Source organism: the organism of the source record quoted next, unplaced genomic scaffold (genome assembly GCF_019419815.1).
Source record: "Pyrus x bretschneideri cultivar Hongxiangsu unplaced genomic scaffold, Pyrus_bretschneideri_v1 Contig27, whole genome shotgun sequence".
NCBI classification, from domain to species: domain Eukaryota; kingdom Viridiplantae; phylum Streptophyta; class Magnoliopsida; order Rosales; family Rosaceae; genus Pyrus; species Pyrus x bretschneideri.
The window spans coordinates 1,473,821-1,498,709 of NW_025999579.1; the positions used below are offsets into that span (position 1 = coordinate 1,473,821).

At 38.3% G+C, this 24,889-nt stretch overlaps 2 protein-coding genes and 1 pseudogene across 2 annotated transcripts; 2 read left to right on the forward strand and 1 right to left on the reverse strand.

The window, feature by feature from the left end:
• The first annotated feature begins 27 nt into the window (after nt 1–27).
• LOC125478880 (serine/threonine-protein phosphatase 2A 65 kDa regulatory subunit A beta isoform-like) lies at nt 28–4,736 on the forward strand. Its single transcript, XM_048587613.1, has 13 exons — nt 28–185; nt 609–1,026; nt 1,340–1,586; nt 1,713–1,825; nt 1,992–2,071; nt 2,232–2,373; nt 2,489–2,569; nt 2,671–2,775; nt 3,260–3,442; nt 3,747–3,839; nt 4,031–4,170; nt 4,254–4,320; nt 4,431–4,736. Exons 2-13 carry the CDS (start codon nt 634–636, stop codon nt 4,548–4,550), a joined length of 1,764 nt encoding a protein of 587 aa, XP_048443570.1. The 5' UTR covers nt 28–185; nt 609–633; the 3' UTR covers nt 4,551–4,736.
• An 821-nt stretch (nt 4,737–5,557) lies between these two features.
• Nucleotides 5,558–11,498, forward strand: LOC125478879 (coatomer subunit alpha-1-like). Its single transcript, XM_048587611.1, has 5 exons — nt 5,558–5,718; nt 5,885–6,110; nt 6,788–7,282; nt 7,596–10,626; nt 11,213–11,498. Exons 2-4 carry the CDS (start codon nt 5,903–5,905, stop codon nt 10,547–10,549), a joined length of 3,657 nt encoding a protein of 1,218 aa, XP_048443568.1. The 5' UTR covers nt 5,558–5,718; nt 5,885–5,902; the 3' UTR covers nt 10,550–10,626; nt 11,213–11,498.
• A 1,263-nt stretch (nt 11,499–12,761) lies between these two features.
• Nucleotides 12,762–18,473, reverse strand: LOC125478877 (annotated as a pseudogene).
• Between the last annotated feature and the right edge of the window lie 6,416 nt (nt 18,474–24,889).

Sequence of the window (24,889 nt, forward strand, 5' to 3'; positions counted from 1 at the left end):
TCAAAAAAAAAAAAAAAAAAAAAGAACGGAAGAAAGGTCCCCGGATTTTGACGGAAAATTAAAAAACTAATCGTATCTCTCTCTCTCCTCGCTTTCTCTCTCCTTCTGGTTTCTCACCGAAAAGATCTGTCCCATTTCCACCACTGTCTCCTTCTAGATCGAAGCTCTGCAAACAAAGCCCTCAGGTAACCTTCTCTCTCTCCTCTTGGTGTTCTTGTTTGCGCTGTATATGTTCGTGTACTTGATTGATTATTATTCTTCTTTGATTAATTTCGCGCATCGATTTTTCCTTTCCGATATCATTTGATTTTATCAGGCTTCAGTTTTTACTTGTAAAAGTAATTAAAAGTCTTCTAATTACGAACTATTTCTATGGATCTTGTTGGAAATGGATTGGAATTTGTTTCTATTTTTGGCTAAGCATTGCTTAATTGAATTTACGGTCCATTGATTTAATTGAAGTAAAGTTACGGAATTTGTTCCGATTAGGGATTAAAAGTTGGGTGAAAAGTCGAAAACAATCGAAAAATTGTTATATACATGTATGTGTGTTTGATGCAGAAGTGGGTTTTTCTGAAGCCTTTTGGGAATTTGTGTTTTGATTTCAGTTAGCGGCATAATTTGTGGAAAAATATGGCTATGGTTGATGAACGTTTATACCCGATTGCGGTTTTAATCGACGAGCTCAAGAACGAAGACATTCAGCTCCGGTTGAACTCAATCCGGAGGCTTTCCACGATTGCCCGTGCGCTGGGAGAAGAGAGGACCAGGAAGGAACTGATTCCTTTCCTCAGCGAGAACAACGATGACGATGATGAAGTGCTTCTGGCAATGGCGGAAGAGTTGGGGGTGTTTATCCCCTATGTAGGTGGTGTGGAGCATGCCAACATTCTGCTCCCGCCTTTGGAAACACTCTGCACCGTTGAGGAAACATGTGTGAGGGATAAAGCGGTGGATTCGTTGTGTAAAATTGGGGGGCAGATGAGAGAAAAGGACTTGGTTGAATACTTCATTCCTTTGGTTAAGGTCAGATGATCTGATCCTCTTCCATTATTTATTTGTAGTTTTTTGCCTTCTCATTAAGCTCTCACTCTGGACACAGTATCTTGTGGTTCGATCTGGAATTCCCATGTATTGGTTTGTGGAGGGTATATATAATGCCATGGTAGTAGGTTAAAGTTCCGTTATTTCCTTTCTTTTCTTCCCAGTTCATAATAAATAATTATTCACAAAAACCACTAGAACTTATATTTTGTTCTTGTTATCCCTATGAGAATGCTCTATACCTTGGTGCATTGGAATGACTGTTCCTTTTCTTCATATATCATTTTAAATACAGAGACTTGCTGCTGGTGAGTGGTTTACAGCCCGAGTTTCATCCTGTGGTTTGTTTCATATTGCGTATACTAGTGCACCAGAAACTTTAAAAACTGAACTACGAACGATATACAGTCAACTGTGCCAAGATGACATGCCCATGGTTAGGAGATCTGCTGCAAGTAACCTGGGAAAATTTGCTGGGACCGTAGAAGCTGTGCACCTCAAAGCTGACATAATGTCTATATTTGAGGATTTGACGCAGGATGGTGTGTCTTTTGTCACTTGTATAATATTTTATTATCATCCAGTGTAGTATTATCTTATGATTAAAGACCAATAATCTTAGCATTGGTATTAAGTATGAACTTGTCCCCGATGAATCTTGTTTTCAGATCAGGATTCTGTTCGGTTATTGGCCGTGGAGGGTTTTGCAGCTCTTGGGAAGTTGTTGGAGCCTCAAGATTGTGTGGCCCATATTCTTCCTGTCATTGTTAACTTTTCACAGGTATATCATATTTTGAGTGTTAAAATTGCATGCTGTAATGACAAATCGTTATTCTTTATTTATGTTTATCATGTTGCTTTGTGTTTTCTAAAATGCAACTCAATCTTCTGAATTACATGAATTGCAATGGTTGATTATCTCTCGTCATTCTTGTTATTTTGACCAGGATAAGTCTTGGCGTGTTCGATACATGGTTGCAAATCAATTATATGAGCTTTGTGAAGCTGTTGGTCCAGAAGCTACAAGGTAGTCGTTTTATTTTGTAGCTTGGCTCCTATCGTGAATACTGTTTTACTTGGATTAGGATATTGTAATTCTGTAACTGTGAATCAGTTGTTTCTCTATCTCTCTCTACCTAATTAGTTGGGTTCTAATTGATGAGTGTGGTGATGTTGGCATATATTAGGTCGGACCTGGTGCCTGCATACGTTCGGCTTCTTCGGGATAATGAGGCTGAAGTACGAATAGCTGCTGCAGGAAAAGTAGCTAAGTTTTGCCGAATTGTGAATCGAGAACTTGCCATTCAGCAGATCCTTCCTTTCGTAAAGGTTGCACATCTCACTTAACGTGTGGATTATACTTTCCCTAAGCATTTTGTTGTTGTAGTTTTTAGGCAATTCTAAATACTGTTATGCTTTTACTTACTATGTTTGCCTGCCATAGGAATTGTCAACAGATTCTTCCCAGCACGTTCGTTCTGCATTGGCTTCAGTAATTATGGGAATGGCACCAGTTTTAGGAAAGGCAAGAAAATTTTGGGGCTGTTATTTAATTCAAATTCTTACTTCGAAGCTAATTTTTCTCCCTCTCATTATATGATTATTACTTTCTTTTGGTGTCTGCAGGATGCAACCATAGAGCAGCTACTGCCTATTTTTCTTTCTCTTCTAAAAGACGAGTTTCCTGATGTGCGATTGAATATTATCAGCAAGCTTGATCAAGTCAACGAGGTTTGTCACAAGTTTTTCTTTCTGTATGTTTACATATTTTTTTTTCTGTGTGTGTCGAACTGGTGGTTAAACATGAGATTTTGTATAATGTACATACTTATATCTGGTGGTTGGACTATGTGGTATTCAATTTTGTTCTGGATTCTCGGGGAAGGTAGACCTGTTTAGTAGTATACTGCTTTTATGTGAAATATAGCTAAGATTTGTGCTGAAGCAATGTTGGTGAATCAGAAAAAGCTTTTGCAGTATGGTGCTAAATTTGTACTTTTACAGAGAGTAATGATGATCTGATAAGGAAATTTTAGCATTTGCAAAGGAACATAGTGATGGTATAAGCATGATCAGCTCTTGTTGAAGTTTTCCGGTTTAAGAGACCAAGAAGCGCTTTTAAATTCTGAAATCCTAGTCATTAACATTAGGTGGATTAGTTAAAGTTTTCTTATTGAATTTGCATAAGTCATGTTGATATTACTTGGTGATGCAGGTAATTGGGATTGATCTGCTGTCCCAGTCTTTGTTGCCGGCAATTGTTGAACTTGCAGAGGATAAACATTGGAGGGTTCGGCTTGCAATAATAGAATACATTCCTTTATTGGCAAGTCAGCTGGGTGTTGAGTTTTTTGATGATAAGCTTGGCTCTCTCTGCATGCAGTGGTTAAATGATAAGGTTAGTTTGGCTTCTGGTTTGAGTATTGATGTTTCGATATCTCATGTTTATCTCTTGGCTCAGAAAAGCAAAAAGAACAAGAAAAGGAGTGATGTTTATGCTTTTTTGTTTCTTTTCCATCGTCATAAACAATGAATTTGCTGCCTATAATGGTTTACTTGTTAATGAAGTAAAAACATAGGATTCTTTTTTCTGGGTGGTTGACAGGTGGTGTGACTTAAAAATGTCTAAATTGTAGTATTCGGTGATGCAGTATTGCCTCGTCTTAGATCTATTTTACTGACAATATTTCTGATGATGGTAGGTTTACTCAATACGTGATGCAGCTGCTAATAATGTGAAGCGCCTTGCAGAAGAATTCGGCCCCGAATGGGCAATGCAGCATATAGTTCCACAGGTTTTCTTTCTTTCCTTTCCTTTTTCTGAAAAGATTAGATGTGGTTATGTCTAAGCTCTAGTCACATATTACTAAACATGGTTATCGTACCCAGCCTTGTTAAGGGACTGGATCATTGGAATGTGTTTTTTCGAATTCGAAAAACTTTTGACATGGTACATAAACAGTTGAAATTCGAAATCTCTTGACAGGTTTTGGAAATGATTAGCAACCCCCACTATTTGTATCGGATGACCATTCTACATGCCATTTCCCTACTTGCCCCTGTTTTGGGACCAGAACTCACTTGTTCCAAGCTTCTACCAGTGATAGTCACTGCATCAAAAGACAGGTATAGATTAGAAGCTATTAAGTTAAATTACGCTTTTTGTTTGATTTAGTTTGCACTGTAGCGCTGAGAATTTCTTCTTGTAGGGTACCAAACATCAAGTTCAATGTGGCTAAGGTGTTGCAGTCGATTATTCCGATAGTTGATCAGTCGGTAAGTAATTCATTTGATAGTCCTTACGCAAAGGAGCATAATTTTCAAAATACAATACTGAAATTGAGTTAAAGCACTGAAAGGACTTATGTGTAATACGCTTTGCACAGGTGGTGGAGAAAACTATTCGTCCTTGTTTGCTTGAGCTTAGTGAGGATCCCGACGTTGATGTAAGGTCCTTTGCTAGCCAAGCTCTTCAGTCAAGCGAACAGGTCATGATGTCTAGCTAGCGAGGTAGTCCTTAGTTTCCGTCATGTTTACTTTTCTTTTTTGTGAACCACGAAATTCAGATGTATCTTTTCTTTACCCTCTCGAGACGCAGAGGTTATTTTCGTACGCTCAACGATTTACCATGATTTTGATTCTTTATGTTACATTTGTTTGAATCAGTGTTAGTAAATGTTGTTGTATCCAAATGTGGTGTTGGAATTTAGTTTTTTCGCCTCTGTGCTGGGTTCTGATGTATCGCTTTCTTTTCCTTCGAGAACATGAGAAACGGTGTTGGCAAACACTTTGGCTTGGAGATAATGATTAGACAGCTATCAAAGTATCATTTCGCACTTCAAGTGTTTTGGAAACCCCGCTCGGAAGTCAAATCTCACCGAGGAGTTTTGTTGAGTGATCAGCCGGAACATCAGTGAAAAAAACATCCATAAAGACCAACTCCGACGACGCATATTAAGTAGGTTAACGGTTGGTTGTAAGGGGAGGAGAATCGGTAAGGTTCGAATCTGCATCGGGATGTATAAACATGGATGTTTTACCGAAAAGTCATTTGCTTTTTGAATTTCAGTTTAAAGTCCCAACAAAAGGCTTTTTTTTTTTTTTGGAAATTAAGAATTGGATTGTAATTTTCAAAATTTTCAAGGTATATGGTATATTTTGCAAAAAGATTTGGTCTTTGAAATCGACATTTTAATTAAAATAGTCTTTAAAATAGCAAATTCGTCAATTTAATTCTTGAAATTGTGTCGCACAAATCAATTTAGTTATTTCATTTAAGTTTTTTTCCGTGATAAAAACCTTGCGAAAATTGTAATTCAATCCGGTGACTAGCGAAAATAAATTGAGTCTGGCAACTCGAAGTCAATTTGCTCACTCTGGTGACGCACTTCGACTCAATCACGTCCATCCCGATCATACGGTCATCGCCATCTCGCCCAACACTCTGGTGACGCAATTCCATTCGATCACGTCCATCCAATTCCAATCTGACGACTACAGTCACCCAGAACAAGAATTAGCAAAATAAAATAAAATAAAATTCGTCCTCTCTCTCTCTCCTCTTTCTCTCTCTCTCTCTCTCTATAGGTACAAAACATACATCGAGCTCTGGAGGTAAGTTTTGGATGCATTAGTGAGAAATTCGGATCCCCTTACTCACTGATCGGATCTGAGGTACGATTCTCTTGCAATTAGGGTTACGATTCAGATCTTTTCCCAATTTTGCTCTCTAGGTTTTGCGTTTTGATGAAATTGTGGTCTGTTTGGTTGCCGAGAAACTGCGGGAAAATTGAATCTGGTTATCTTTTCCGTTTTTTTGATGTGATTCGATTGGGTGCAGTGATCGCGGTGGTGAAAGATGTTGACCAAGTTTGAAACGAAGAGTAACAGAGTGAAGGGGCTGAGCTTCCACACTAAGAGGCCGTGGATCCTCGCGAGTCTTCACAGTGGTGTGGTCCAGCTATGGGACTACCGTATGGGGACGCTCATTGATCGATTCGACGAGCACGATGGGCCTGTTCGCGGCGTCCACTTCCACAAATCTCAGCCCCTCTTTGTGTCTGGAGGTACCAAATTCATATCTGAATTATTAATAATTTTTTTTTAGTTTTGTTTGGATTTGATGCATTTGTTTTTCGCAATTAGATTTAGTAGTTTTTGTATATGGTTTGATTAGATATAGGTTGAAGGTAACTGTGAATACGAAATTGAAAGCGTAATTTGAATTTGTTTTGAAGAAAATTGAAATTGACATAAACTTAGCCGAGTGCTTGTCCGGAATGCTTTACTAGTGGATGATTTGTAAAGTCCAAATTGATGGAGTACCGAATTATGATTATTTGACTTGGCAATTATGCAGTGTATATGTCCGAAAGTTGCCAAGGTTTATCAAATAAGATTGATTTTGAGATGGAATTGTTTTTACCAATACCTTCTCGGGAATGATGATGTCGGAGTCATTATTTAGAGAGAGAATTTGTTGTCACTTTGAGTACTAGTAGTGCAAGATCATGATCTTGGAAACTAGAACTAACGAAATGACTAATAGTGAAACAAAAATTGAAGAATATGCAATCTCTTTTCTCTGTTGTTTTTTCACCGATGTTACTATCTCATGGAAGATATTTATATTTACTATTCACCCCTGGAGAAAGGGATTTTTCTCCATGTATTTATCAGAAATTCATCTAATGTGTAGATTGTACAGTTCATATGTTAATCTAGCTGTGTTGCATTTTTACAGGGGATGATTATAAGATTAAAGTTTGGAACTATAAGATGCATAGGTGTCTTTTTACTCTTCTCGGGCACCTTGATTATATCCGTACGGTGCAGTTTCACCATGAGTACCCATGGATTGTGAGTGCCAGCGATGACCAGACTATTCGTATATGGAACTGGCAGTCACGAACTTGTATTTCAGTGTTGACAGGGCACAATCATTATGTCATGTGTGCCTCATTCCATCCTAAAGAGGACCTTGTTGTATCTGCCTCTCTAGATCAGACTGTCCGTGTTTGGGATATTGGTTCCCTGAAAAAGAAGACCGTATCTCCCTCAGATGACATTCTGCGACTAAGTCAGATGAACACAGATCTTTTTGGCGGTGTTGATGCTGTTGTTAAATATGTCTTGGAAGGGCATGATCGTGGTGTCAATTGGGCTTCATTCCACCCCAACCTGCCTCTGATTGTCTCAGGAGCAGATGATCGCCAAGTTAAATTGTGGCGGATGAATGGTATCATAATAATTACTTTCCTTATCAATTTATATTTGCCTGCTCTGTTTGGGGAAGACACCTTATTAATTCAAATTTTCATAAGATTCGTGGGCTGTTTAACAAATAATTTTACCTTGTTAAGTCTCATAGGAGTCCAAGGAACAATTTCTTTTGAGAATAAATTTTGTTCATTTGTAATACAGAGGCACGGCTTTGGTTACTTAAGGTTTTTTAGTCCTCAGAAGATTATAGTGCTTCTGAATAATATTTCGATTGTGTAGGGGATAGACTTGTTTGAGTTACTGATTCAATCTGTTCATTTTGTATTCAGATACAAAGGCTTGGGAAGTGGATACCTTGAGAGGGCACATGAATAATGTTTCATGTGTCATGTTTCATGCCAAACAGGACATAATTGTATCCAACTCGGAGGACAAAAGTATACGTGTCTGGGATGTAACAAAGCGGACTGGCATTCAAACTTTCCGAAGAGAGCATGACCGTTTTTGGATTCTTTCATCTCACCCTGAAATGAATCTGTTGGCAGCTGGTCATGACAGTGGCATGATCGTATTTAAGCTAGAGAGGGAACGACCAGTCTTTGCAGTGAGTGGTAATTCTCTGTTCTATGCTAGAGATCGCTTTTTGCGGTACTATGAATTTTCAACCCAAAGAGACACACAAGTTATTCCCATTCGACGCCCTGGTTCCACCACTTTAAATCAAAGTCCAAGGACTCTTTCGTACAGTCCTACAGAAAATGCAGTTCTTATTTCCTCAGACTTGGATGGGGGATCTTACGAATTGTATATGATATCCAAAGACAGCATGAGTAGGGGTGATAGTCTACAAGATGCAAAGAGAGGTGTTGGAGGTTCAGCTGTGTTTATTGCACGGAATAGATTTGCTGTGCTTGACAAAAGCAAAAACCAAGTCTTGATTAAGAATATGGCAAATGAGGCTGGTAAACAGATACCCCTTCCTTTTGCTGCTGATGCCATATTCTATGCTGGAACAAATAATTTGCTGTGTAGAGTTGAAGACAAAGTGGTTATATTTGATCTGCAGCAGAAGATTATTCTTGGTGAAATTCAAACCTCCTTCATCAAGTATGTTGTTTGGTCCAATGACATGGAATGCGTTGCCTTGCTCAGCAAGCATGCCATTATCATTGCCAGCAAGAAGCTTGTGCACCAGTGCACTCTTCATGAGACAATTCGTGTAAAGAGTGGTGGCTGGGATGACAATGGTGTTTTCATTTACACGACTCTAAATCACATAAAATATTGCCTCCCTAATGGAGACAGTGGAATAATCAGAACCCTAGATATTCCTATTTACATTACGAAGGTTTCTGGAAATACTATCTTTTGCTTGGATCGGGATGGGAGAAACAGGGCCATAGTTATTGATGCTACGGAATACATTTTCAAGCTATCCCTATTGAAGAAGAGATATGACCATGTAATGAGCATGATAAGGAACTCACAGCTATGTGGGCAGGCAATGATTGCTTATCTGCAACAGAAGGGGTTCCCCGAAGTTGCCCTCCATTTTGTGAAAGATGAAAGAACCAGATTCAATCTGGCTCTGGAGAGTGGGAATATTCAAATTGCAGTTGCATCCGCTACAGCAATTGATGAAAAAGACTACTGGTATAGGTTAGGGGTGGAGGCTCTTCGCCAAGGCAATGCGGGTATCGTGGAGTATGCCTACCAGAAGACTAAAAATTTTGAAAGGCTGTCTTTCCTTTATCTCATTACTGGTAATATGGAAAAACTGTCCAAGATGCTGAAAATTGCTGAGGTTAAGAATGATGTTATGGGTCAGTTCCACAATGCACTGTATCTAGGTAATGTCAAGGAGCGTCTTAAGATCTTGGAGAATGTTGGCCACTTGCCCCTTGCTTACATCACAGCTTCAGTTCACGGCCTACACGATGTTGCTGAAAGGCTATCTGCAGAGTTGGGAGAAAATGTTCCAACTTTGCCGCAGGGGAAAGTGCCCACTCTTTTAATGCCCCCTAACCCAATTATGTGTGGTGGTGATTGGCCTCTTCTTAGAGTCATGAGAGGTATTTTTGAAGGTGGATTGGATAATGTTGGCAGGGGAGTGGTGGATGAAGAGGATGAAGCTGTTGATGGTGATTGGGGTGAGGAGCTGGACATGGTTGACGTTGCTGGCTTGCAAAATGGAGATGCCACTGCAGGATTAGAAGATGAGGAAATGGGTGAAGGACATGAGGAAGAGGAAGGATGGGACCTTGAAGATTTGGAGCTCCCCCCTGAAGCTGACACACCAAGGGCTTCTGTAAATGCTAGTTCATCGGCTTTTATTGCTCCAACTACTGGCATGCCTGTAAGCCAGATTTGGATCCAGAGATCATCTCTTGCTGCTGAACATGCAGCAGCTGGCAATTTTGACACGGCAATGCATTTACTGAAAAGGCAACTTGGATTCAAAAACTTTGTTCCTTTAAAACCCATGTTTCTTGATCTTCACACTGGCAGCCACAGCTATCTACGTGCCTTTTCATCTGCTCCAGTAATATCTCTGGCGGTTGAGCGCGGGTGGAATGAATCTGCTACCCCGAATGTGAGAGGTCCACCAGCACTTGTGTTCAATTTTTCCCAGTTGGAAGAGAAACTGAAAGCTGGTTACAAGGCTACCACAAATGGGAAGCTCCCTGACGCTCTTAAGATCTTTCTGAGCATTCTTCACACAATTCCTTTGATTGTTGTTGATTCTAGGAGGGAAGTTGATGAAGTCAAGGAGTTAATTATAATAGTCAAAGAGTATGTTTTGGGATTACAAATTGAGCTGAGGAGAAGGGAAACAAAAGATGATCCAAAACGGGAGCAGGAGCTTGCAGCTTATTTCACACACTGCAATCTTCAAACGCCTCACTTACGGCTTGCCTTGATTAGTGCACTGACTGTTTGCTACAAGGCAGGGAACATTGCCACCGCAGCTAACTTTGCCAGGCGGCTGTTGGAAACCAACCCCACCAATGAGATTCAAGCAAAGAAAGCTCGGCAAGTGCTGCAGGCTGCAGAAAGGAATATGACTGATAAATCTCAACTGAACTATGATTTCAGAAACCCATTTGTGATTTGTGGGGCAACATATGTACCAATTTACCGAGGACAGAGGGATGTCTCTTGCCCATATTGTAGCTCACGGTTTGTGGCAACTCAAGAAGGGCAGTTATGTACTGTTTGTGATCTTGCAGTGGTTGGGGCAGATGCTTCTGGGTTGCTATGTTCTCCTTCTCAGGTTCGATAATCAAGCTCACTAAGAAGGATTCATCCTTTTGGAAGCGGAAGTGGTCATATCAGTTGACCAAATCTGTCAGTTAATTGGTAAGAAATATTACAAAGAGTTCAACTTTCAAACGGATTGTTTGTGATTTGTTGGATCCATTGATGAAAGTCGATGGTGTTAAAATTGTGTGAAAATAGTCTCATTATTTGTGTTGTATCCGTTTCATGTCTCCTTTTCTCCTTTCTTGTCTCGTTTAGGCTGGCTGCTTTCTTTAGTGAGAGGATCATGGACTAATTTATGCGTGTTATTTTCAGCTTATCACGTTCGTTCTCATATGCTGGTTTGTGGTGTTATATCCTGTTGTGTTGTAATAAGTAGTGTGATGTTTTAGTTCTGTTCTCTTCTGTTTTTCCGTTTCTTAATTTTAAGGTAGATGTAGAGGAGTGCAGTCCTTTTCTGCACAACCGGGGTTTTTCCTGATACGTTAGTAATATATGCAGTCCCACTAGGTGTTCCTTGTGGCGTGTGTGTAATTTTATCTCTTGACATTGCTTTCTTGCAAAACCAATTTATTTCGACATTAATTTTCACTCTTGGTCATTCCATAATACTAAACGAAACTGCTCATTCTTCAAAGTTCAAAACGTAAACTTAATCGTGTGCATTCTTTTCTGTTTTTTGCAGACAATGACGAGCTAGAGAAGGGGCGGTTGTCTTGTTTTTGTCAACATTGGTGATATCTTGTTTTTCCGACCGAAGGCAAATGCAATGGTGTATTTACTCCTAGACAACATTTAAATACTTTGAGCAAAATTTTGTTTTGATTGAAATGGTTTTGTAGTATTAAAGTGGAGTATCGCGTTGCGCTCACAGTTTTTGAAGGTATAGTTACTTTTAAACGTCCAGGATTACAGTTACAGTTTGTTCTTATAATATAAATCATAATCGTATTTGAAAGATTATTGTTTTAGCACAAGCCATCTTTAAATTAATTTATTTGTCACTTCGACGTGGATGGAGGTGGCCAGGGTCGTGGGCCTGCCCACCTCTTGCTTCCAAATTCGAATCTCCCATTCCCATATTTTAGAGTAGTTTAAATATCTTATGTGGCATTTAATGCTACTAGGATTTTCTTACGTAGCATAGCATCCATGTTCGGTCAAGACAATGCCCCATGCACCATCGGACAAGTACTCGGGCTGGGAATTTGGGGCGGCTAGCGAAAACGGTGTTGTGGGTTTTGAAGAGTAGCTCTGCGGCTTGGGGGACTATGGTGGTTTTGGTGCCTAGGCGAATGGACGTTATAGGTCCATATTTTTTGGCTAGGCGTCGGAGGGCTTATCTATTATATGAAGGTTACCAATGACCGGTAGTGCCCTAGGGGCCAGCCAGCAGCTTTCGGTGTTTTGAACTCTGGAATCCGGAGGTAGGATGTGAACGAGAGACCAAAGGAGGCTAAAAAAGAGGACGACGACTATTGCTAACAGAATAATCATATGGGACTAAAAGGAGGTGTCAGATATGTGTATATATACAGCCAGAACAAATCGGGGATATAACAAAAATTTTCGTCGTCTGATAAACTGGTTATATTGAGGACAACATACTTGGCACAAAATCGAGCGCAATAATATTTTAGGATTCATAAATCCAACCCCACTTAGTGCGACAAGGCTTGGTGGTGTTGGTGGTGGTGGTGGTTGTTGTTAAACTAGTAAAATTACAAAACCCTGCCAGTTGTGTTAGATTACATTTTGTTTATGGTCCTTTTGAATGATTGGAATAGTGTCATGAATATGATGATGGATCTTTACAATAAAGTCATCGATTATCTTATTTAGGTTTGGCGATCTAACGTAACAAATGGGATCAAAAAAAGAAAAATAGGTACTTTATTATTTAGTATATGTATATATAAATTGCAAAATATATAAAATAAATTACATAATTATATTAAGATACATAAATTGTAAAATAAAATAACATAGATTATTCATCCAAGTATTTAACAAGTCGCTTACGATTTATTGAAAAAAATAAAATGCAAAATAAAAGTTATTTATTTTGTAAGTGAGAGTCGCGACCGAGGTGGGCTATGCGCCCTTTCTTAATTTTCAAATGCGAAGGTGTGTTAGACAGAACCTAGACGGCATTAGGCGGAAATTTTTAAAACAATGTATATTTAGAACAATGGTATATACACACGATATGCAAAACCAAATCTCTATGAATGTTAATCGTGTAGGCGATATTTGGGCACGACGAGCAAGTGTTCGGTTTTTGACAGCGACTGCCCAAAAGTCTCAGTTATGTCCAATTCGTTAGGGAGCAGGCCACTCGGAGATCAAAATTGAAGCAGTGGACCAAATTTGCCAGAGCTAGACGAACCGTGGTTAACCCTAGTTGCATGCCACGGCACCCCCTTCTTCCGGACCCAAATGGTAAAAGCTGGAAGTCATGCCCCTTAAGGTCAACGTCATTGTCATTAAACCTTTCAGGGTAAAATTCTTCCACATTATCTGACCATACACTTGGATCTCTCCCAATCGTCCAGATGTTCACAAAGATGATGGATTTCTTGGGTATATGATATCCATCAACCGTGATGTCCTCCATGGATGCACGGGGAATCAGCAACGGTGCTACCGGATGTAGCCTAAAGCTCTCTTTGACAACCTTGTTCAAGTAGGCCAACTTTGGCAAATCGCTCTCCTCCACCGTTCTATCCATTCCGATCACGGTTTGGAGCTCTTGTTGGAGAGGCTTCATTACCCTAGGAAGCCTCAAGAGTTCGGCAAGGTTCCAAACAATTGTGGTCGCTGACGTGTCAAAGGCACACGAAATCATGTCCAGTAAGATGGCTTTCACATTAGTTCGGTCGACTACGTAGACTTGCTCGTCGTTGGGGTTTAATGGTTGGTTCATCAATGAAAGCAGCATCTCCACAAAGTCCTTATGATTTTGAGGGCGGCCTTGTAGTTGCTCACTTTTAGAAATTTGTTCGTGTTCCCCAATTATCTTTTCCAGAAGTTGGTCGATTGTCTTGCTAAGTCTCTTCATGCGCTTGTTCAATCCCTGAGAAGGAGATCATGCAATGATGAATCGATGATACCGATCTAGTACATGATGAAGGTGTTTTTCCTTTTACAACATCTCAGAGTTCAAGTATGCCTGTAAATCAAGAGAATGTAACATCACAAGCTACTACTTAAGCTACTACTCCACTGTTAAATTCTTCTTGCTCTCATATGTTGCCTGTCCATGCTAGTTCCCATACTCAGGTACCTCTTTCCTCTGATGAGTTATCTCATACTTTTGATATATCTTGTGATGTTCCAATTCATTTAGCTGTTGCTCATGATATGTCTAATTCTGTCACTCCTAGTATTGCACCAATTGTTTCTTCTGAGCAGAATATGACCACAAGGTTGAAAAGTGGCATCATTCAAAGAAGGGATTATGCAGCCTATCATGTTCCTCTATTTGGTACAGAAGTAAATCTCATACCACATAACGATGATGTAGTTTTCAATGGTTTTATTGCTGTGCTTGATATTCATGAGCCCTTTGAGCCTTCACATTATAAACAAGCTATCATGTCTGAATCATGGAGAAATGCTATGATAGAGGAGTTTAATGCACTTCAGAAACAAGGTACTTGGGAGTTGGTACCTCCTCCAACAATTCGAAATGTCATAGGGAGCAAATGGGTGTATAAGATCAAGAGAGATCAAGAAGGAAAATTGTCTAGATACAAAGCTAGACTGGATACACAAGGGTACAATCAAGAACAAGGGTTAGACTATGAAGAAACATTCAGTCCAGTTGTTAGGCATACAACTGTTAGACTTGTTCTGTCACTTGCAGCAATGTACAAATGGGAATTAAGGCAGTTGGATGTAAAAAAATGCTTTTTTCACATGGAGAGTTACAAGAAGAGGTCTTTATGAAACAACCTCCAGGTTTTCAAGACTCCAAATACCCTCATCATGTGTGTACGCTTCTCAAATTTCTGTATGTATTGAAACAGGCTCCACGAGCCTCGAATGCAAAATTTTCTAGCTATCTTCCAACTTTGGAGTTTCAAACCTCTCACTCAGATCCAAGTTTATTTGTGAAAGTCAGTGGCGGTGATGTGGTGATCTTATAACTCTATGTCGATGATATCATAATTACCAGTTCTTTTTCCAAGTTAGTACAGAAAGTAATAGATGACTTGGCACATGTGTTTGACATGAAAGACACTGGGAAACTAACTTATTTTCTTGGACTTCAAGTCACTTACAGAGACAATGGAGCTATTTTTCTTAATCAGTCCAAATATGTGACTGATCTTCTTAACAAGGTAGGTATGGTGAATTGTAGACCTTGTTCCACTCCTAGTAAACCACATACTCAGTTATTGAAAGATGAGGGAGAACCATTGGTTGATCCTACTATGTATAGGAGTTTAGTGGGTGCATTGCAATATCTAACCTTTACAAGGCCAAATATTGCATATGCTGTCAATTATGCATGTCAGTTTATGACTACTCCTACTGAAGCTTATTTTTGTCTGGTGAAGAGGATTCTAAGGTATTTAAAGGGTACATTAACTTGTGGAGTTACATATTCTAGTGCTAAGAATCTGGAACTCTTTGCATACAGTGATGCTGACTCGGTGGCTGACATAAATACAAGGAGATTCACAACTGGATATGTCATATTTATGGGGCCTAATCCTATTTCTTGGCAATCAAAGAAGCAAGGAAGTGTTTCTCGAAGTTCAACCGAGGCTGAATATAAAGCCTTAGCCAATGCAGCGACTGATATTGCCTAGATAAGATTGGTTTTGAAAAATCTTCATTTGTTTCTTCCTTCTGCACCATTGTTGTATTGTGATAATCTTTCCACACTGGCTTTGTGTTCTAATCCTGTATTTTATACCAGGATTAAACACTTAGATACTGATTTTCATTTTCTTAGGTTGAGAGTTCAAAAAGATTTGAAAGTCCATTATATTCCAACAGAGGCTCAGATTGTTGATGTACTAACAAAGGGATTACACGGTCCTTTATTTGTTCGGCATTGTTCCAATCTTAGATTGGGATATCCCAGCTAAGATTGAGAGGAAGTATTAACATAATGTAATATTTTCCGTTCCTTTGTTAGATTGTACAAATGGGCTATTTAGTTAACTTAGTTACTAAGTTTGACAACTGGTGTTTAGCTATAAATAGTAGCTCAACCGCTTGTATTTGTATCTTTCATTACACTGAAATATTCATCGTGCTCTGCAAGCTTCTGTTTTTCTTGCTCTTCATTTTAATCAGTTCTTCATTTTTCTGATTCTCAATCTTCTTGGAAATTATGATTTCTCTTTAGTTATCATCCATGACCACCATATTTAAGTAACTCAACCTTGGTAAATCATTCCCTTCCACCATCTGGTCTATCCCGATCACAGTTCGAAGCTCTTGTTGGAGATGCTTCATTACCCTTGGGTGTCACAAGAGTTCTGTGAGGCTCCACATGATTGCGTTAGATGAAGTGTCGAAGGCACCCGTAATCATATCGGCTAAGATGGCTTTCACATTTGTTCGGTCAATCATGTAGGCTTGCTTGTCGTAAGGGTTTAATGGTTGATTCATTAGTGAAAGCAGCACGTCTACAAAGTCTTTATGATGATGATACTGGAATTGGCCACTCTTAGCAACCTGTTCATGTTCCCCAATTATCTTTTCAAAAAGTTGGTCGGCTGTCGCCCTAGTTCTCTTCGCACGTTTGGTTAATCCCTGAGATGAAGAAAAGTTGGTCGAGTGATATGACTATCAGTAGCTATTAGACGAGAGACATAAATGAAAACTAACTAGACAGACTGAAATAAAAACTATCTTTTGTCCAACTTATCACTCAATATTAATGACATCATCACTTAACATTGGAATATTGTCGCTTCACTCTTAGTGTCACATCGGTTGTCTAATTTTCAAAACATTAGGTAATTATTTGGAATATTTATAGAGTTAGGGACAATTTAGAATCACCTCTAAGAGTAATGCTTGGTAGACTAAATTTGTATACTAAATGATGCGTCACCAATAAGAAATTACATATTAATGAACACTTAAGTAATAATCCAATCATCAACTTTTATGACATTTTGAGTACAAAATTTTATCCACAAATTTAGTCTCTCTGGTATTACCCCACCTCTAATGGTTGGGTAGTTATGCGTAATTAAACCTTCAATAAAAGACATATATCATTGACTAAATATATACGGTTCTAAAAGAAGATAGGCATTAGTCGGGCTGCAGATTGAGGCTTAGCGCCTAGGCGGCTAGGTGGGGGTCTAGACGGACTAATCGAATTTAAGTAAACTTATTGTATATTGTATAGATAAATGCATGTTTATACTTAAAAAATACATGATTGTATCGAGATACATAAATTGAAAAATATAATGAAATATAGAGTAGAAAGTCTTCGAACATATTGGAAGCATGAAAAACAGAATATAATGAGGGTTCATCCAAGTACCTCTTACAATATATTAAAAACAATAAAATGAAAAATGAAAGTTATATATTTTCTATCTAAATGAGAGTCGCGACTTAAGTGGGTGCCTAGGTGGGTCTAGTCGGGCTCCTAGACTTGTTTAGGAGATTTTTCTTAATTTTCTAAACCATAGAGATTAATCGGAGAGGTGGCCAGCCACCTAGTGCCTAGGCGGCGCTAAATGAAAATTTTTAGAACAGTGTAAACATATAGTCCTTTCATCTACGACATTAGAAGATATTCAAGATAACAATTAAGTTGGTAACGATTAAAGAGATATTTTTTTTACCTGAAGATCAAATGGACTAAGGAAAGGCACATAATCACCAATATTAAATGACCTTATCAAGGACACGATCTCCTCAACAATTCCTTTGACATCAAACAAATCATCATTTTTGCTCCCCAATATCATCCTATATATTATGTTCTCTACTAGCTCACCAACCTTATTACTCAGATCCACCACCTCACCTGCCTTTGCAGCTTTCTTAAGCGACTGAACCAACAACCCCACCTCCTCCCTTCGCAACGGAGAAAAAGACTCAATTTTTTATGGACAAAGAAGCTGCTTGGTGCAAAGCTTCCTTGCCGCCAATATGGACCATAGTCAGTTAGGGCCATGCCCCATAGGATAAGTAATCACAGACTTGGAGCGTGGGGAGGCTAGCGAAAACGCTGTCGTGGGTTTTCAACAATAGCTCTGCGGTTTTGGGGGATGAAACCACTATGGTGGGTACGAAGCCTAGGCGTATAGACATTATAAGGCCATATTTTTCGGCCAAGTGTTGGAGGCTGCGGTAGGGAAAGTTGCCTAGCATATGAAGGTTACTAATGATTGGTAGTGCCGTAGGGCCAGGAGGTAAAATTCCTTGGTGTTTCAACCTCCGGAATCCAAAGGTGAGGATGTGAATGAGATACCAGAGGAAGGTAAGGAAGAGTAGGAGGATGACTATTGCCGAAAGAGTCATTCTGGCTTTCTATTTGAGGGAAATTAGACATTTTCTCATGGACTCAAAGCAGGTGTTTGATGTATATATATACACTAACCAGACAACAACTCATTGCTTAACGTTAATGGTTTTGTTCAGTAATGATGTAGAACAAATGGTTGAATGGATTGAAGAGGGCGTGTTGAGAATGAGTCCTACATTGATAGGAGGAGGGAACTTGCATGGGTTTATAAGAGGTTGGGCTACTTCCCATATTGCCAATGGGTTTTATGATGGAACCTCAAATTTTTTCATGGTATCAGAGTAGGTTGTCCCATGTTTGAAGCTAAACGGCCACATGAGCTCCACCTCACCCTGTTGTGTTGTCCACGTGTTAGGCTTGAAAATTCGTCACACATGAGAAGACGTGTTAAGAATGAGCCCCATATTGATGAGAGGAGGGACCTTGCATGGGCTTATAAGAAGTTGGGTTACGGTGGAACCTTAACTTTCTTCAGAATGGACCGTTGGAAGACAAAAGGAAGCCAAACGGCCACATGAGCTCCATGTCATCCTGTTCTGTTGTCCACGTGTTAGACTTGAAAATTCTTCACATATGAGGAAGGAATAATGAGTCCCACATTGATGGGAGGAGGGACCTTGTATGGACTTATAAGAAGTTGAGCTACTTCCCATATTGCCAATTGGTTAATGGTGGAACCCCAACTTTCTTCAGCATGGATTGTCGAGAGACAAAAGAACGCAGTGGAAATCTACAGATTTGGCATCCGAGCTCTAAATTGGGCCTGTGATACCTTTTCGGGAAGGGAATGACGCCACGGTTGAAACACACCACTTTACAATTATATACAATGGATTTTGGCCATCCGATGTCGTTTCAGCCTCCAAAACGCAATTTAAAGTTCCGTAATAAAAATTAGACCTTTCGTTTTCATCCGATTAATGTTGTTTTTAATTATCAATGTATTTTGAGTTGTTCCAAGCGGTTATATCTTTTATTTAAGTCATTGGATTACAAATTGTAATTATTCAATCATTAATCATTTTCAACCCTTTGGGATTTCTCTCAAATTTTTGGCGGACTCCAAACCTCATTCTTTAATAGATTACATTAGTAACCCTTTTGATTGCTTCATGCTGCGTCAACTAAGCCAAGTGTTTCGAAAAATTTGATATATTGTCCTTTTGATTAGACTATATGTTATGGTGATAGGCGTAGGTACATTAAAATTGTGGACAAAAACTGAAACCTAATTTAGCTATCAAAAAGTCGTCATCTATCGAAGGGTTTGGCAATCCAGTGTGCCAAGTTGGGTCAAGCAATAGAGGTGAAACATGGATTCTTTAATTATTCAGTATACTATAGCAGTATAGCTATGTGAAAAAACCAAATCACCATGAAGATATATATAACTTTGAAGAATTATAAAAACTTAATGCCCTATAATGTTCATAGCTGATCAAAGGGTGGATTAAGAGTCGTAGCAGTCCTGTATAATGTTCACAAACAACTTTTGCATTCAATCTTCATCCTTCAGGTGCACTCCTTCTGATTCATTTTTCAGGAGTTTCTATTATCTTTCTATCATTTTGTGGAAAGAAAATACAATGATTGCGAATTAGCCATCTGTTGAATGGTAATCTTGTCTTGGATCGGGTCCAACCTATGTTGAAAAGGCAACACAAGCACAATGGATGATTCATGCAAATGCTAGATAATTCTAGCAAGAGCATGTCGGTGGAATGCATACATATTAAAACATATCCGGCAAAGCTCAAGTCGGTTAAGTCATCTAGAAATATCTAAACTATATCTAATGCAGTCTTTTCTAGAAAGACCAAAGCTAGCAATTTGTGTGGTTGTTAAGCAATACTCAAGTCGGTGCAATAAGGAAAGTCGGCAAAACCACACCTATATTGGTGTGTGATGTTGTGTAACATAGAAGCAAGAAGTGAGAGTAACCAAGAGAGCAAGAAGTAAGAAAAAGAGTGAAGAGGTGTGAGAGTGTTTGAGTGTTTTCTCTTGTACTAAGTTTACATGAGAATAAAAATTTTATAACACTTTGAGTGTTCTTTCTTTCTCTTGCCTATCAAATTCCGCTGCATTATATTCTCATTTATGAAATAAACATCTTCAAAGTAGTGAAGCATTTTTAAACCCCAACACCATCTGCCATGCCTGTCGATTATTGTGGAACCGAAAGAGCCATTCCTTTAACGCGAGTAAAATTTGACCCAAAAAACGACTATAATAAAAAGAGAATTCAATTTCATTCCTCTATGAAGATTGATTGTGTAGGCGGTAGCTCGGCAGTCGGCTCGACAAGCAAGTGTTTGGTTTCTGAGGGCGATAGCCCCAAATCTCAGTCATGTCCAAGTCTTTAGACACCAAACCACTTGGGAGCTCCCACTTAAAGCAGTGGATCAAGTTTGCCAGACCTAGAGGAACTGTGGCTAACCCTAGTTGCATGGCATTGGCATGCGCCTTCTTTTTCCAGACCCAAATGGTAAAAGCTGGAAGTCATGCCCCTTATTAAGGTCAACATTTCTACCAACCAATCCAAATCGCCACCAGCCCTAATTTATTATATAAGAAATAAAATGATTTGTTTAATTTGTTAAACTCGATGAATTGGAATCGCTTCTAAACGCCATAATAAATCTCATAACATGCTATGATACTAGTTATATGCCCACATGTTATACGTTGGTAATTAAATTTGTCTATTGTTATAAACATATTTATGTCTTTTTTTTTTTTTTTTTTTTTTGAACAAACGATAGTATCTACGTTAAGGGATGAGGGAGTAGGCTAAGCTTTATATTGGGCCAGCCATAATAATGTGGTTTAAATTCGCCTTTGACGAGAATCGAACCTAAGACCTCTCACTTATAAATGAAGAAGACAAATCATAAGAATTTAGCTTGGCTATTGTGTTTAATTGAGATTTATTTTAAGTTTGAGAAGAAGATAGATAGAGGGTCGAGACAGAAGAAAATATAAGAGTAAAGAATTGTGCTACAAAGAAGAGAATTACTTAAGATGAGCCTGAAGTGTAGTAGGACGGCCAAAAAAAATACTGAAAGTCATCTACAAAGTATCGCTTTTATTGAACTTGTTATAAGAAATTAACAAAGGGAATTACTTTGGAAAAAAAATCGTTGGGGTAATGGGCACTTAATGCCCCACTTGTTGGAGTTTTGAGACTTTTAGTGTCCTAGAACATTTAGTTCCCAATGGTTTTTATATAGGTCTAGTCCTTTATTCTATTAATTAGGATTTGCACCATTTGGAAATGGATTGAAGGCTTGGGCCTTATGGTTGTGGGGATTAGACTTGTATAATATAGCCTAATACAATTAATCTTAATTAATCAATTAGGGCACTTGGGGCCTTGGAAATTAAAATTAATGAGTTCATTAATTTTATTAACATATTAATTAAAAACTGTTTTGATTAAGAGACACATCTCTTAGAAAGAGTTGTGCATTTTCAAATATGTTCAACATGTATTTGAAAGGGTGTGAAACAACCTATATATTCACAGTCTCAGTTTCCAGTATTTTCATCTTTTCTTCCTCATTCTCTTCCGTACAAAATTTATAGAGAGTAAACATACAAAACAATTCGCCAGAATTCTATAATCCAGTGCGGGTTGTAGAATTAGATAGTTGTACGCTAGTCGAGCAGACGTCGTAGACCCACAAGCACAAGAGTGAGACAGAAATACTGTTCGAAGGTTATAGATTAAGTGCTAGCCTCTATCTGTGATTCAATCAAGTTAGTATCATTTAATTCTTGCATTATTTCTGTTATTTCATTATGTATAGCAAGTATTTTTCATTAAGAAAGAATTTAGTATTTCAAGTTCTGTTATCTTTATTTATTTCTGAATTGTTCTCCAACAATCTTTGAACAATCAGGAACTAAACCTCATTCTGAAAAGCCTGAGAAAGTTAAGGGCGGAGATTTCAAAAGGTGGCAGCAGAAAATGCTGTTTTATTTGACAACTCTGAATCTGGCTAATGCACAAGATTGTGCCTAGTGCAAAAGGAGATAATATTCCTGCAGAAACTTTGACGGCTACAGATGTCTGGAATCATAATGATTTCCTCTGCAGAAATTATATTCTCAATGCATTAGATGAATCGTTGTATGATGTGTATGTGGTGTGCAAAATAGCCAACGAACTTTGGGAATCACTTAAGAAAAAAAATATAAAACAGAGGATGCTGGTTCAAAGAAATTTGTTATGGGCAAATTTTTGGACTACAAAATGGTGGATTCCAAGTCCATTGTCTCTCAAACTGAGAATCCCCAGAAAATCATCCATGACATTCGTGTTGAAGGGATGGTGATAAATGAGTCTTTTTATGTATAGAGAAATTGCCTCCTTCCTGGAAGGAGTTCAAGAATTATCTCAAGCACAAACATAAGGAGATGACCCTCCAGGATCTCATTGTAAGGCTAAGAATTGAGGAAAATAACATAAAGAATGAGAAATGCCTGGTTTCGAGTATGGAAGCCAAGACGAATGTTGTTGAAGGAAGTTCATCGAAGCAAAGGCTGAAATTCTCGAAAACTAAGAAGAAGGAAAAAAACTTTATCCTTGGTGTGAAAGGGAAAGACTTCAAGAAAATCAAGGCCAGTTGCTGGGTTTGTGGAAAAGAAGGCTATAGGGCTTAAGAATGTGGCCATTGAAGGGATCAAGGTCCTGGAAATCAAGGCAACAACAACCGCGCAAACCTAATTGAAAATGATTGGATGTCCTGGCTACAATCATTTCTGAAATCAACCTTGTATATGACCACGTTGATTGGTGGATAGATACCGTTGCGACTCGCCATGTATGTGGTGACAGAAATATGTTCTCTTCGTACCAGAAAGTCGAGGGAAATGAGCAGCTATTTATGGGAAATGCGTCCGCATCTGTTGTGGCTGGAATAGGGAAATGTGTTCTGAAATTCACTTGTGGAAAGGTTTTTACCCTCCTTGATGTGCTGCATGTCCCCGATATAAGGAAGAATCTTGTTTATGGTCATATCCTTAGTAATAAGGGATTCAAACTAGTTTTTGAGTCCAATAAGTTTGTATTAACTAAAGGGAGAATGTTTGTAGGAAAGGGTTACCTTGCTGATGGATTATTCAAATTGAATGTACTTGCTAATGCTATGAATGAAATAAATAATGCTTCTGCTTATATAGTTGATTCATCTAATTTATGGCACTCTAGGCTAGGACATGTAAATTTTCGTTTTCTTTTTAGAATGCACAATTTAGGTTTGCTGTCCAAACTTGATTATTTAGATAATGTTAAATGTGAGACTTGTACAGAATCAAAATTTGCAAGTCAAAGCTTTAAATCAGTGCATGAAAAATCCAATGATTTATTAGATTTAATTCATAGTGACTTGTATGATTTTAGATCATATCCAACTTGTGGTGGAAAGAATTATTATGAAACATTTATAGATGATTTTTATAAGTATTGTTATGTTTATTTACTTCATAGTAAATATGAGACATTGGATATGTTTAAGACATATAAGGCAGAAGTTAAGAATCAACTTAACAATAAGATTAAAGTCTTAAGGTCCAATAGGGGAGGAGAATATGAGTTTCATGCCTTTGCTAAATTTTGTGCCACACATGGCATAATTCATCAAACAACAACCCTTTATGCACCGCAACAAAATGGTGTTGCCGAACGGAAAAATAGGACTTTTAAAGACATGATCAATTCCATGTTGAATAGCTCTAGGCTTCCACACAATTTGTGGGGTGAAGCTTTACTTACTACAAACAAAATTTTGAATCAAATTCCACCTAAAATGAGAAAGGAGTCACCATATGAATTATGGAAAGGAAGAACCCCAACGTTTAAATTGCTTAAAGTGTGGGTTTGCCTAGTAAAAGTACAAGTCCCATTGCCAAAGAGAATTAAATTAGGGCCTAAAACTATAGATTGTGTTTTTATTGGTTTTGCATTTAATAGTTCAGCTTATAGATTCTTAGTTTTTCATACCGAAGTAAGCGACATACATGCCAATACTATTATAGAATATATAAATGCAATATTTTTTGAGGATATATTTCCATACAAAATGGGCAAGTCTAATCTCTTGAAAAAAGAGATTACATGATGATGTATCTGAGGTTAATGACGAACCTAGAGAACATGATGATGGTTCATCCTCACCTAGAGTTCAAGAACAAGAAGAACTTGAACCTAGAAGTAGTAAAAGGACAAAAATTTGAAAGGACTTTGGGCCTAATTTTGTGACCTTATTAATTGAGACAGAACCTCAATCATTCAAGGAGGTCATGTCCACTCCTGAAGCTCCATTTTGGAAGGATGCAGTTAACAATGAAGTAGATTCCATTATGCAAAATCATACGTGGGAATTAGTCGATTTGCCCTTGGCAATAAGCCAATTGGGTACAAATGGATCTTTAAGAAGAAATTAAAACCAGATGGTACAATTGACAAATATAAGGCTTGCTTGGTAGCTAAAAGATACTGTCAAAAACATGGTTTGGATTTCTTTAATACATACTCGCCTGTAACGAGAATTACTTCAATAAGACTGTTGATTGCTATAGTTGCACTCTATAATATGGAAATACATCAAATAGATGTAAAGACTACATTCTTAAATGGAGACTTAGATGAGTAAATATATATGGAACAACCCGAGGGGTTTGTGGTTAAAGGTCAAGACCACAAAGTTTGTAAACTTGTGAAATTGCTATATGGGCTTAAACAAGCTCCAAAGCAATGGCATGAGAAATTTGACCATATTATGATCACACATGAGTTTAAGATAAATGAGTGTGATAAGTGTGTCTACACAAAAACTCAAAATA